At 39.2% G+C, this 14,579-nt stretch overlaps 1 protein-coding gene across 11 annotated transcripts in view; it reads right to left on the reverse strand.

Moving 5' to 3' along the window:
• The window catches only part of FRYL (FRY like transcription coactivator), a 165,607-nt gene that overhangs the window by 26,572 nt on the left and 124,456 nt on the right, over positions 1-14,579 (reverse strand). For 10 of the 11 annotated variants that reach the window (XM_060278893.1, XM_060278896.1, XM_060278895.1 and 7 more), the window contains 9 exons: positions 13,202-13,299; positions 12,012-12,182; positions 10,943-11,083; positions 8,406-8,603; positions 7,844-8,005; positions 7,095-7,169; positions 6,757-6,933; positions 2,638-2,838; positions 731-901 (listed from right to left, as the gene is read on the reverse strand). In XM_060278893.1, coding sequence (XP_060134876.1) covers positions 731-901; positions 2,638-2,838; positions 6,757-6,933; positions 7,095-7,169; positions 7,844-8,005; positions 8,406-8,603; positions 10,943-11,083; positions 12,012-12,182; positions 13,202-13,299 — 1,394 coding nt within the window. Of the gene's footprint in view, positions 1-218; positions 902-2,637; positions 2,839-6,756; positions 6,934-7,094; positions 7,170-7,843; positions 8,006-8,405; positions 8,604-10,942; positions 11,084-12,011; positions 12,183-13,201; positions 13,300-14,579 lie in introns of all 11 variants that reach the window. The other variant, XR_009558175.1, reaches the window with a different exon arrangement.

Consider the following 14,579-nt stretch of genomic DNA (forward strand, 5'->3'; position numbering starts at 1 on the left):
TCTCTCCAGAGCTGTCTTATGATGGCTCTGAGTGGCTCAGAAAAAGAGGAAAAACAATGTGTCATTAACTATTCTTGTACACATTAGTTTAACTATTAACTATTAGTTTTTTCCAGTAAGAACTACAGATCAGAGATGGACTGCTTTATCTTTGAAGTTATTGCATTATTTTTTTTAAAAAAAGTTTGCAATGGCAAACACAAACTTAAAATACTCACTGATTTCTTATCAGCTACCAGCTGGGAATCTGGCTTAATCCATATGGGCATTTCCATTAAGAGAGAAAAATGCCACTAGCATACAGATCTCCTGTTCAAATGGACTAGCTGAATCAACCAGTAGCTAACACAGCTGGCCTGAGGTTCAAATTTCAATTAAAGCACCCAATCACAAAGACAAAGCAAAAATGGGGGGAGGGGGAAGGGAAGACCACAGGAAGATAATTGCTGCATCCAGAAAACCACCTTGCTTATTCAGTTATTGTTCTGCACCACTAAATATCCATTATTAGCCCTCAAACCTATTTTTAATCTTTGGTGAACATCTTTAGTCCATGAAGGAAATGATTGGTTTCCAGAAAACATTCTCGTTCCCTTATGCCACCACAACCAGTTCAATTAAACAATCAATTACAGAAGAAAATGCTTTCGGAAAGGAAGCAAAGAGATACTATACAGTGCTAGAAAGAGCCCAAATCAGCCATGCACCAGCAGCCCACATTATTCCCCACCTCAGGCAGCTGGTTGCTAGCATTATCAAGAGGGGAAACCTCCAAACTTGGGGTCTCAGCTCTGATTTGAAGCACTTCTTCCGTTCTAACACTGCTAGTGGAATCCTGAGACTGTAGCAGCGACCCTGAATTATCTAGTGCTGTGTCATCAGCAGCTGAGTCACTGTTTACCTAAGGAGACAAAAATAAAACAAGGATCAACAGGAAAAAAAAAATAAGCACAATATCCTCAAGCAAATTACAAAGCAAAATACAGGCAAAATTTTGCACTACTTGTGAGTTCACACATTGGAAACACGTACTGAGGATTGGAAACTTTTTATTCTTAAAGCAAAAGGCACATTTCCATTGATAAAGCACAATGGAAACACACTTTCAATTTTTATTTATTTTTTTAAACAATCTTATATCCTGCCTTATTTCCAAAAAGGAAATCAGTATGACTGAAAAGCAGAAACATCATACAGTATTTAAAACACTTCTCTCAGAAATCAGGACGACCAAAATTTTAATAAGGCACTCCTTATTCATGATTTATCTTAAAAACCATTGTGAACAGTTAAAATCATTAGTAGGACTGGAGTAACACTTGTGGTTTAAAGTTGAATTTTGGATATAATGGAAAAGATTTGGATTATTATAAAAGATGCAGGAGGAAATGATTAACAATAGGACCCACAAAGGGGAGGAGGAAAGTCAAGGGGATTCTTTGGAATCTTGTTTTTATGTTGTATCTTATGGATTGTAAAATATCAATCTGAAAAACCAACTCTCTCTCTCTCTATATAAATTCTCTCACACACACCCCATTACTAAAAAGCACAGTAATAAAACTTCAATATTACCATTGCAACTGAACAACAATTAGCAATTTCTGGGACCACTAGTCAGAATTAAAATGAGCAGGAAGCACAGAGTAGTTGGCCCAAAGTCTTTTACAAGAGCCATGTTGTTGTAGCCTGACATATCTCAGTTGGCAGGGGGTGAGCAAGTTATGCCAGAGCAGCATTCAATGGATCACTCCCGTTAGCTGTCATTCAGGGAACTAGGAGGAGGGGAGCAAGAGGCTGCATACCAACTTATCCAGTCACTGGGGTCAGCTGATCAAGCCGTCCTGGACGTGCCACAGCCTGCATCTGGTGGAAATCAGGGTCTTTTAGGTGCCCTCTTTATGGAATCGTCTCTCTGAATTGAGGCAGGTGCCAAAGCCAGAAGCAGCTTGATTGGAGCTGCAGCGCTTGCTTCCCAGTAGGCGTGCTGCTGCCCATTACTGGGAAAGGGGCAAGACAGGGGGGAAGTTGGTGTGCTGGGTGTGCTGCGGAGTCTCTCTGGTGGGAGTGCCACAGGGCCCTGACCAGGGGAATTGTTTCTGATTGACACTGCTATTAAATTTAGGCACCTGCCAATTACATCTCTGTAGGCCACATCTAGCTTTTAATACAGACTGGTTTCAATTTGCCTTGGGTTGGTTGCTCCTGTTTTGTACATCTGCATTAATTGATGTGCGTACTTGTTCATGTTAACTCTGTACAGTGGTACTTTGGTTGTCGAATGGCTTGGCTCCTGAACAAATCGGCTCCCGAACACCGCAAACCCGGAAGTGAGTCTTCTGGTTTGAGAAGGTTTTTTGGAAGCCGAATGTCTGACGCGGCTTCTGATTTGAGTGCAGGCAGCGGAAGCCGCAGCCAAGTTATGTACTATAATGCTAACTTGAGATTTTTAATAGAAGGCAGTACAGAAATATTTTAAATAAATATATATTGCTGTACTTAAAACACCACACTTCTCCACCCCTTCTGCAGAAGAGAGACCAAGTCAAAACTCTGAATAATTTACAAACTTGATAGTATCATTCGAAGGTTAAAACAAGGAGAAATCCGATTATTATCTGAGAATAAATGTTTTACCATCTGTGATCGTGATAATATCTGACTTGCAGTCAGGGCTTCTTCCTCTGAAGATTCATCAGTATCTTCCTGATTGGTCAAGTTCAAGCTCGGGGTACTACCAGAATACTGATATTCTTGGAGTGATGGTGTGTCTCCCTTGTCAATACTGTCCAAGGAACGCCTGCGGACTCCCCAATTGAAGTTGTCCATACTTTCACCCTGTAATAAAGGTCATGTTTATTCTAAAGTTCTCAGAATACACATAATACTGAAATGAACACAGCAAAACAAAGCCACACAAATACTGAATTAATTGGGAGCAGAGTTTCAATCAGCCCTTCAAGTTAATTGGATATATAAATTCAATTAATGTTTTTTGTATTCAAAGTGTTTTAATACATGGCAAAAACAATTTCCTTAATGTTCCCTTACAGATACCTTGTGTCTGGATGGCAATAGCTCAGTGTATTATTTTCTGTAGCCATATATCCTTAGCAATACAAGGTATCTGACTACCAAGCACAGACAGACAAATACATCACAGATGACAAGAGATGAAACAAGCCACTGCACCAGGCTGCAACTTACCTGCAGCTCCTGGTTCGCAAAAAGAAAAACACATATAATTAGAACGAGGACAAACACTTAAAGATACTTTATAATGGGGGCATTTTCTATACTGTATGCTTGCCAACAGTAGAAGACTGATTCAAGCTCTGGAAAAGCTTTTGCCAAAAAAACCCTAACATTTCATTTTCTCCACATTGCAGTAAAATTGGCTTAAAAAACATTATGAGACAAACACTTAAAACAAGATGGCTATGGTACATTTTCTCAGTGTAACATATATTAAAACAAATTTAGTGAATTGTTTGAGGATAACACAGATGAGATTATAAATTGACTTTATCTACATTTATGTGACAAACTATACAATGCATAAATTTTACTCACAGTGCAGGAAACCATAAATGTTTTTAGATAGTGTTATGATTATTCATGTCCTCAAAACATGAATGTTTTCTTCAATCCTGAAGTAAAGCACTTTTTAATTCCTTGCTAGGAATGGGAATGTGTTTTAATAGCAGCTTGGTTATGGGCCTCTTTGAATGCTACCCCCTATGCCAAAGGTGGCTAACCTTTGACTCTTCAAAGGTTGCTGGATTACAAACCATTATCCCTGACCCTTGGGGCCATGCTGACTGAGGCTGCTGGGAGACGGGAGTCCCACAAAATCTGGAGGGCTACAAGTTCCCCTAGCCCAGCTAAGAAATGTACCATATTTCTCTGTGTATAAGATGCCCCCATGTATAAGACGACCCCTATTTTTTTAGCCCAAAACTACGAAATAAATATTTTAAACACCAAACAGAACAACTTTTATATTTTATTAAGTATTCAAAACACCGGTATATTTAGTACTGTGTAATTAAACATCAAACTGTGAGGTAAGCTGTGTAATGGCAGCTGCTCCTGTCAGCTCAGTGTAACTCCACTGTAGCTGCAGGTCCACCTCCCCCGCCTGTGTGTCGCACTTTTGTCGCAGTATTTACGGTATGTACCGCATTTACTCCACGAGCGCTGGCAGATGTGAACCCTGATCGAGGAGCTGCGACGGCCAGAGCTGCCCGAGTGTGTTTGGGGAATGGGGGGGTCTGGGTAGCCAGGGGGCAGCTGAGGGAACCAGGTGGAAGGAACAATGTACAGAGTGGGGACTGCTTGGGGGGGGGGGAGTACCAGACCATTGTTTGTCGTGAGGCCAATAGTGAGGGGAGGCGGGGGGGAATATGGATGGCAGCATGTATTTATTTATATATTTAATTGCAACATTCCGTGTACTGTATAAGACAACCCCCAATTTTAAAATTAAAAAAATGGGGGGGAGATCGCCTTATACACAGAAAAAAACGGTATTTTATCAAAAGCTGTCGTCCACCAGCAATAAATTGTCCTGTCCATTATTATTATTATTATTATTATTATTATTATTATTATTATTATTACTATTACTAATGTATTAAGGAGTCTGAGCCCCCACCCTTTCCATTACTGTGAGGCTCCTGATGTTTGGAGGTCCTAGACATGACACTAGTCAACCTATTGTTAAATTCACTATTAACAGGAAAGGCTGGAATGTCCCCTACAAACAAAACAGGTCAACTGCTCAATCACGGATGGTCAAGCTGGAAAGCCTTCATGTTTGCTCCTCAATGTTTCTGATACACAAGTTGTACCCTTCCCTAGCTCTATTAATGAGATAAGTCCTCTTACACTCAACTGCTACGACGTGTCTAAGCCAATTGAACTTGGAGGTACTTATATAAATGATAATGCAAATATCTTCCATAGCAAATGAGTGTAAAAATAAATATAGCCAATTTTTCTTTCTCCTTCTGCTTCCCCTTATGTGTGTGTGTATATGTATGTATGTATGTGTGTATGTGTGTGTGTGTGTGTGTGTGTGTGTGTGTGTGTGTGTGTGTGTATCTGCAACACCTTCCACTTGCATGTGGCTTGTTTAAAAGTGAGAAAAAAATAAAAAGTGAGAAAAATAAGTGAATTTTTCCTTTAATATTAATTATACTAGTCAATATTAATAATACTAGTGAGAATTTCATCTAGTATCAAGGCTTTGGGACACTTAGGTGAAGGCGATTTCCCATGTTCTCTCTGATCTTGGGACCATTCAAATTCACTAGAACTTTGATGAATGCATGAGTGAGAGCTCCTTCACTGGCTTCAGTATCACTATGGCTTTATGCCTGCAACCTCTTCACAGGTGTGGAACTACCTGCAAGCAGGTAAACCTATTTTCATGAGAGTTCTATATAAAAACTGGAGTGTTTATGAAGTTCTGAATTGTGAAGGAACTCCATAACTTCTTTGGCTAAAAATGTAATTGAAGAGGGTTCATACACATCCACTTGAAGCAAAGCTCTGGGTCCTGCAGCATCCTTACGTTACATTTTTAGAATAAAAATTACTTACAGGCTATACCTGTAATTTAAACCTTCAGTGTGGGGATCAGCCCTTTACCAGGGCTATGTGTATTCCATGATCACACTATAAAATGCAGAAATAGCTAATGAACACCCGATAATAGCAACTTCATCTCTATTAGGAGCAGAATTATACAAATAAAGAAATATATACACTTTTGCTTTTTTATATATATAGAGACATGATTCTGCCTTCTTTGAAAAAAGAACTACTGGTTATTCTAATTGCTGAATATACACAACTCTGCCCTTAATCTTCTATAATGTGCATTATTATTTGAAACTAGCTCGTGCCAGAAATACTATGTATAGCAAGTCCAATGATAAAAAAAGATATTCTGCTATCTCTTTTTTCTGCCTGTACTTTTGAAACCTTTAGGAAAAAAATATAGCTTACAGTATAGCATTGCATTGGTCCCTAAATATGATTTCCATGCACTGCAATGTTATCTTGCATACTGGAGCAGTTAAGTTTTACTAGTTCAAAACAGAAAAAATGCAGATAAAGATGACAAATGCACCATGAAACCAGATACAGTGTGAATGGCTAAAGGTCAAAGCAATTCCAACATAAACCTTTTGCCAAGATAGTATTACAGCATACCATGAGAATAGCATTTCATTTAAAATGTTCAATGGGATAACTTTTGCTCAGGCGTTGATGGTACTAAAGGCTATACTTCATGCTCTGTGTAGTTACATTGGGCAATGTGGTCTGTAGTTTTAGGATTGTCACTAACTACATATTGACATTATGTTTCCCAATGCAATATCCGGTATGGAATCGACAACCCCTCAAAATATTCCTACGATAAAAAGCCTATTGATAGTCCCATACCAGCAGAACTGATCAAAGATACCAGTTCATTTTCCTTCCAGACAAATATAAAGTGCACAGATACTGTGAAAATAACTTTTCTTGGTATGTCAAAGAGCACGGAATCTTGGACAACCTGCTCTTCCAAGAAAGATATCTCAATTTGGCTAAACTATGGCATTTGCTAGATTTATCAAAGGCTTTGATTACATACAGTACGGTACATCAAAATGGAATGAATAAGGTCCCCAAACCTTTCTTTGCTTGAAGGATAGCCTTGTGGAAAAGTCTCAAAGTGGAACTACTGCTGTATGGACTTACCTCTGCATCTTCCAGTTCAACATCTAGAAAGTCAAAGTCTTTAAAAACTCCAAACTGCTGTTCACTGGTGTTATCTTCTACAGCCACTTCCTCCTCCTGAATTACTTCTTCTGTTGCTGAAATAAGACTAGTTTGTTGGTCCCCAACTTCCAAGTCTTCATTAGAAGAAAAGACAACCTAGAAGGACATCCATAATATAATGTAACAGAATACAGAGAAGGAGTTTTCTTTCTTAATGATGCACCCTTGAAAAATTAGGAGTGAGTCAAGGCAACTTGAAATCACATTAGCCACCATAATATGTCAAACCTCAGCTTCTGGAATCTACAATTACTTACAGATGGATTTTTGGGAAGACCTGATTCTGGACCACACAGAGAAAGTACATTCATTAGCTTCTCCCTGGTTCTCCGCTGGAAAAAATGAAAACCATGTCACTTATCAGAGACAAAAGGGTTTTAATTATGCAGGCGTGCCTCCATCCCACTTATGCGGGGGTTACGTTCTGGACCCCCGCATGCGTAAGTGAATTTTGTGTAAGTGAGGAGCACATTCTAAAAAGCCTCTAAACGCCCATTTTCCCCCTTTCTCTCCTGCTCTCTCTCCCTACAACTCTCTCTTCGGCTAGACTTGAAGCTCTGGGGCTGGGCTGGAGACTGGGGGCTGCACAGAAAAGCTGCTACTGCTGCACTTTTGTGTGCGTCAACTGCTAGGCAGGGAGGCTGAGCAGCCTAAACAAAGCCCCGCTGTGCCTCTGAACTCTTTAGGGCTTCCTCTGCCCTCACTTCAGTCCTCTTTGGGCTCCAGGGAAGGTCTCCTTTTAAGCCATGAGGGCTCTCTTGCTCTCTCCCACCATTTCCTGGTTTGAATCTATTTATTTATTTCCCAGTGCCACATGTCTACATAGTCATGCAGAAGGTGAGTTGGTATGATATTCGATTAGCTGATATTCCCAAATGTTTAAGTCGTATTTGTTGTTAATAGTGCATATTACCATTGCTACAGAAAATGCTACAACACCCCCCCCCCCACTCCCTGCAATATATTGAAGACCTAGGGAATGTGATGTTACTTCCAGGTAACTCACCTGGGACAACTGTGGCCTCTTCCAGCTGACAGGTACCAAGCCATTAGAATTTGATCCTGAGGAAGTTGAAGAAGTGCTCCTTGTAACAGCAATGACTTTAGGCTTTCCATTTCTGCCAGCTGCACTGTGCTGATCGCCATACTTGTTCCCAATAATTGGTGTCTATAAAGTGAAGAAATATATAAATGTGTACCTTAAATTCTTCAGCTGAGCACATCTGCCTTACAATTCTCACTTTCATTGTGTATTGCAAGGCAAGTCAAGGTGCAACTTGTGGGGAGATGGGGACTGTTGGCATTATCACTTCTGAGGTTCCTCTGTGACGTTGCATTGGGGTCCGCACTGCACCTTGGTTTACTGAGGAACGGTGGGCAACAAAGCAAGCTGGGAGATGACTGCAGTGCGGATAACAGAAAACTCACTCCAAAAATAAGCATTAAGTAATGGCTTGACTTAGCATTACTGTGAACCAGCTCACAGTATTTGTTTGGGTTTTTTTTTACAAAATACAGCCCAAGACAAAATTCTAAGCACAGAGATGTTATATTCAATATGCCCTTACCTCTGAAATGTCAAAGTGAAAATCTAATGTTTTCCCTGGTAGTTCTTTGGATACATTGTTAAATATTTTTGTAAATGAGATTTCAGGAGAGCTTATGTCGCCACCGTAAGACTTTGGAATATCATTAGGTACCACAAGACTTGCCGATCGAGATACCACCAGTTTCAAAATATTGAGTGCTTCCTTCCAGTATGGACTCTAACAGGGGAAGGAAAAGGGCATACATACTCCAGTTAATGTCAGTAAAAACAGAATTATAAGAAATTGACTAACCTCACCTTTAAATGTGAACATGATCTGCATTAGTCATTAACAGATTCAGAATTTTTTTTAAATATAATTCTGGAGAAATGAAGTTAAAATATTCAATTTACGAAACAGGTCAGTAGACCTTACCACATATTAAATATGTTGACTGGGAACCTTAGGATATGGAAGTTTGCCTTCTACTACTGGAAATGTTGGAGAATATCCACTGCATATGCTATAATGACTAACACTTCATATGCTATGTTAGAATCCAAGAAGCTTCTATAGTCATTTTTAAATCATCCAATTTAATGTAACAGTATGCTCACAACATAACAGATGGAATAAGTGGATTTTATTCTGCTAGAGTGGCTGCTTCAGTTGTCTTGGTGTGATTTAGAAATGAGTATACTAGTACACATGGAGTCAGACTTCAAATTCTCTAGGAGCAATCAGAACAAGAGAACACAACAGGAAGACTCTAGGCTAAGTGCATTCTCCTTAATTTCATTGTGACAAGCCTCTAAACAGTGGATTCATCTGATTGAGAGGTCAGTAAAAGGAAAGAAAAAAGCAGAAATCATGCAGTGAGAGAAAGAGTAAAGAAAAGAAAAACAGCGGGGCTTGCTTTTAAGTTGTTGCAATATTTTTGAATCCTACAATTGTAAAGACTTCAACTTGAGGTTGACAAAAAGTATTAAAAACTAGAACCTTTTATCACAGCATGCCTTATCGCAACCAACAATAATACACATACACACACACACACACACACACACACACACACACACACACACACACACAATGCCCATCACATCCTGTGCAGATTCTGATTATCATGGGCTTAATAAACTGATATGAACAAGCCTTCTGCTCACAGATGGAACCCCTTTGATTAAGCCATGATTTAACTAGGAAGTGTCTAATTAACCACAGTTTTCTAGTTCAGAAGAAATGGAGAAACACGGTTACTAACTTTGACACAAGCCAGGATACTAAAACAATGACCCTTCTGGTTTAATTGCAGCTTACACAAATTGGGCAGTGAATTAGCCTGTACAAATGGACAAAAGATTCATTCATAGTTTGTCTTATTAAGCTCAGATATGATTGACTGAAGTAGGCCACTCTCCTTCAGAGCTGGAAATTCAGAACTTAGTAGCTTGATATTCATATTTGAGAACGTTATTCAGTATTCTTTAAATCACTGCCATAAATTTACCGTATATATTTATATTTTCCTTTTTACCAAGAACAGCTGGCACCCTCATTTTTCTTACTCTACTTAAACTTTAATATCAACAATATGCAGATTACCAGCCTTTTGTCTAGCTGAAATAATGATTAAAAATATAGCCAATGAAGCAAAAGGTGCCTTAATCTTCCATCAGAAAGGTTAGAGGTGAAAGGAACAGATGGCAGGCTATAAGAACTCCAACTACACTGTTCATCTACTGACAGGAATACAATAACTTAAGTGCTTATCTATCAATGGCCAAAAATGCACTGAGATGGACACTAATAATTTTTCCTGGTTAATTAGGATTAAGGCATTTTGTTGTGTTGTAGTTTAAAGGTAAAGAATAAAATTGGTAAAATATATTCTGAAATAATTGTATGCTCCAGGCATTTTTAAAAACAACCACCACCACCCTTCTGCAAAAAAACTTAAATATCTCCCTGGGATTATATTTTCAATGAAATCTTGAAAGCTATGCTTCTAAATGTAAAACAATGAACAAGTTACTGGGGCACAAGTTGATGTGTGTGCTGTTTTATAAAGCAATGCACTCAGATTTCATCACAACAACTTCAGTAGCTATATCTATATGAGAAATGGCAACACAGGAAATAATTCAAGCATGCTTTTAACCTCAATGTCTCTTCGATGACCTAGTGAGCTTGAAAAAATATTACGTAGAGTGTAGATTTATGCATATTCCTTTTCCTGAGTTGTGTTTGGGAAGCCAATTTGCTCATCTCTCACAACTGAAAAATTATACAGATTAAAATTCAAATCTGTACATATTGCATCTGTGCAGATGTTATCTGTAGTGTCCCAAATATTATCAGATAATTTAGAATATACATGCAATATTACTACAGAGATGCTTTATGAAAATAAATAAAATGCATAAATTACATGCATTAATGAAATAGAAATAGGTCCCCCACTGTTCACTTGAAAATTCTCCCTAGCATCTTTGGTCTGAGCAAGTGCAAAATATCTGTGAAAATATATACGGTAGTTATACACATTTTCAAATTAGGTACTTCAAAATACTCACCTGAACATATTTACCAATGATTTTTATAATTTCCAGATTGAACTGTTTCACTGGTGCTGCAGACAGGTCAATGTGACTCAAAAGGCTGTAAATGATTTGCAGTAGAGATTGCTGCATGCTGGATAGACCTTTCTCTAGCAGCTAAAAACAAATGCATAAAAATTGATTTAATTTGTTGTCTTCAAAATAGCAGAAATCTGCTTTAAATGTGTAGTTTAGATTATGTGATTTTTTCCCCCAATGTAAAATAATTATGATACTGGGAACAGAAAGCTATTGAACTAAACTATATTTTCCAAGTCCAATTTTTTTTAAAGCAGTTCCAACCTATTACCTTAAATGAGAAAGTCACAGAATTTACCCACGCGGAAACCTGTCTGCTTGAGATCTGAAGCATACATGTTTCTGTAGGGAAGATCCATGCAAATCCAGTGGCAGGAGCAGTGGACTAGCATTTGTATCACCCTAAATTTGCTGCCACTGCATCTCTTCTTCTCTCCATCTCAGTATGCTGCAGTGACTCAGCCAGATGATGGTCAGGTGGAGAGCACAGCAATACCAACCCATCCACAGTTACAACTAGCTAAGAGTATTGGACTGTGACCAGGGAGATTAGGGTTCAAATTCCCAATCAGCCATGAAGCTCACTGGGTAACCTTGGGCTAGTCAATCTCTCTCATCCTAACCTACCTCACAAGGTTATTGTGAGGAGCTCTATCTTGAGCTCATTGGAGGAAAAGGTGGCATATAAATGTTACAAATATAAAACAAATAAAGTGACACAGGGTTCCAGGTAAGGGGAGGGGGAAGAAGATGAAGGAACAGTCATTCTGCACTTTCTGTGGATAGCAGGGTCCCTGACTCTTTCCAAATCATTGAAACGGAAGGGTGAAATTGCATTGCCAAGTCAATAACACGAACCACATTGGAGCAGATCAATCTCTTTCACAAGAAGAAAATCCCTTACCCCAAACCTATTTGACATTTCAGCTTTATTTAAGTGAGGAATAGTACAGCACAATTGAGAGAGACACTTTAAATCATGTAAAATGATATATTATTTCATTACCTCCGCAAGGTATGTTATAAGATTAAAAGTAGTTTCTGAGAAGGAGTCATGCAAATATCTACACACTACATTAATCCAGTTAGAACAGTCTCTGGAATAACTGTGTGTACTGTATAAACTCATCATATGAGCCAAATTAGCAAGAGTTGGGGACTTCTCCTCTGCACAAACCTATGAAACACAAAAAGCCAAAATATTTGTTAAGTGAACAGCTTTTAAGTATAGTTTTTGAATTTTAAAAAGGTGAGGCGTTATAAGAAGCTTATGGTCAATAAAACTGAGGACGTTACTATGAAAATCTGTAAGACTGCTGCTATGCAGCAATACTGTTGGAAAACCAAATCATAAAGGCTACTTCTAGGTTTATATCCAATGAAGTGGATTGTACCAGAAATATATTGGTCATCAAACAAGAGTTTGCACTGTAGTATCAACTATCAAATCATTCAGTTATTTATCTAGTGCATCCTCTACAATAGCTGAATACCTGGTATCTGAAGAAGTGTGCATGCATATGAAAGCTCATACCAATGACAAACTTAGTTGGTCTCTAAGGTACTACTGGAAGGATTTTTTTAAAAAAATTGTATCCTACAATGTTTGTCTTGCACATTATTTCCAATATCTGATGGTGTGATTTCTATCCCACCCAGCCTGCCACACCCTCAATAAAAAAGTGCTCTACCACATGAAGCCCAAATTAACATAACAATCAGGCCTACTTTTATTATACAAAGTAGCCTGAACTACCATTGTTGAATTGTTGCATAACATATTATCACCATTATGTGTCTCTAAAATTTTAAGATTAAACTACAATAGTCCGTTTGAAGTAATTCAGCTTCCCTAGATAAACTTCGGAATTGTTCTTGGTTTTGTGATATTTGCATAAAGTTTGACTAACAAACATTAAGGAAACACTTCTCCCCCCCCCCTTTGACTATTTTAAGAATAAATATGCCCTTTGGGGGAAAAATTAATTACACTTTGGCACCTCATTTAATGTGGTTTCCCAAGTGTTCTATCATTCATTCAGGCAGACTATTACTGCCTCACCCCTCCATGCCTTGCCAACATATTGGAGAACAAATAGCTCATTAGTAAAAGCAGATGTTTAATCACATTTCTATCTCTGCCTTCACTATGGAAGCCAAAAGTAATTTTCTGAATGGTGTCAGTCTGCTACATACCTTGGCTATTCTGTCAGCTGTTTCTTTACAGAACTGAGTTGGGTTATCAAAATGTTGGATTAGATGAGGCAATAAACACAAGATGTTAAGAGGAAATCCTGCACGGAAAAATATGAAGCATAATTTATCTGTACAAAAACATTCCCAGTGTTTTCTGACTACTTTCTCTAAGAATTCTTACACAGAAAAGCTATCTAAAACCAGCAAGTATGAAACTTAATTCTCTGAGAAATCTACTATATCATGCCATTATTACAATGTCTCTCTGTATAATATTTGTCTTTTATAAACACTAAGATGAGCTTGCTGGGTGACGTTGTGGGTTAAACCACAGAGCCTAGGGCTTGCTGATCAGGTCAGCATTTCGAATCCCCGCGACGGGGTGAGCTCCCGTTGCTCAGTCCCTGCTCCTGCCAACCTAGCAGTTCGAAAGCACGCCAAAAAGTGCAAGTCGAAAAATAGGTACCGCTACAGCGGGAAGGTAAACAGTGTTTTCGTGCACTGCTCTGGTTCGCCAGAAGCGGTTTAGTCATGCTGGCCACATGACTCGGAAGCTGTATGCTGGCTCCCTAGGCCAGTAAAGCGAGATGAGCGCCGTGACCCCAGAATCATCCGTGGCTGGACCTAATGGTCAGGGAACCTTTTACCTTTACCTAAGACGAGCCTGCCGGATCATGCCAGTGGCCCATTTAGTGCAGCATCCTGTTCTTACTGTGGCTGGCCAGATGCTTATAGGAAGTGGGCAATCAGGACTTTAGGGCAACAGCACTCTCTTCTCCTGCGGGGTCCGGCAACTGGTCTTCAGAAGCATACTGCCTCTAAAGCTGGAGGTGGACAGTGGACTGTTGTCATGGCGATTGTCTGAGCTGCTAAAGGAAGTAAGCAGCACACAGACTGACCCTTGCAGGAATCGACCTCAGTGCCTAAATGGGTCACCTCAGGAGGAGCAGGATGGAAGGAGGAGAAAGAGAGAGGAAAGAAAGTGGGGAGGGGTGGAAAGGAGGAGAGATTGCTGCCTTTTAGTAAGAAACTGGGCGGGAGAGAGCGCATTCTGGGAGGTGAGAGGAGATAGTCTGCCCCTCATGGGGTGAGATACTGTGATATGAAGAAGAAAGAACACACTGCGGCCTTAGGGAAGGAAACTGAGTCAGGGAGATGGAGGTCGGTGAGGGGAGCATAGCTGCCAAGTTTTCCCTTTTCTCACGAGGAAGCCTATTCAACATAAGGGAATTTCCCTTTAAAAAGGGATAACTTGGCAGCTATGGAGGGGAGTGACAAGGGAATATATTAATCTGGTTCTGGTATCTTTTTCCTCTGCACTGTTATGAACTCTTCTTTTATAGAGCATCTTTCATTTTTCAAGTCAGTTTTACACAGT

Source organism: Zootoca vivipara, chromosome 9, assembly GCF_963506605.1.
Source record: "Zootoca vivipara chromosome 9, rZooViv1.1, whole genome shotgun sequence".
In the NCBI taxonomy this organism is placed as follows: Eukaryota; Metazoa; Chordata; class Lepidosauria; order Squamata; family Lacertidae; genus Zootoca; species Zootoca vivipara.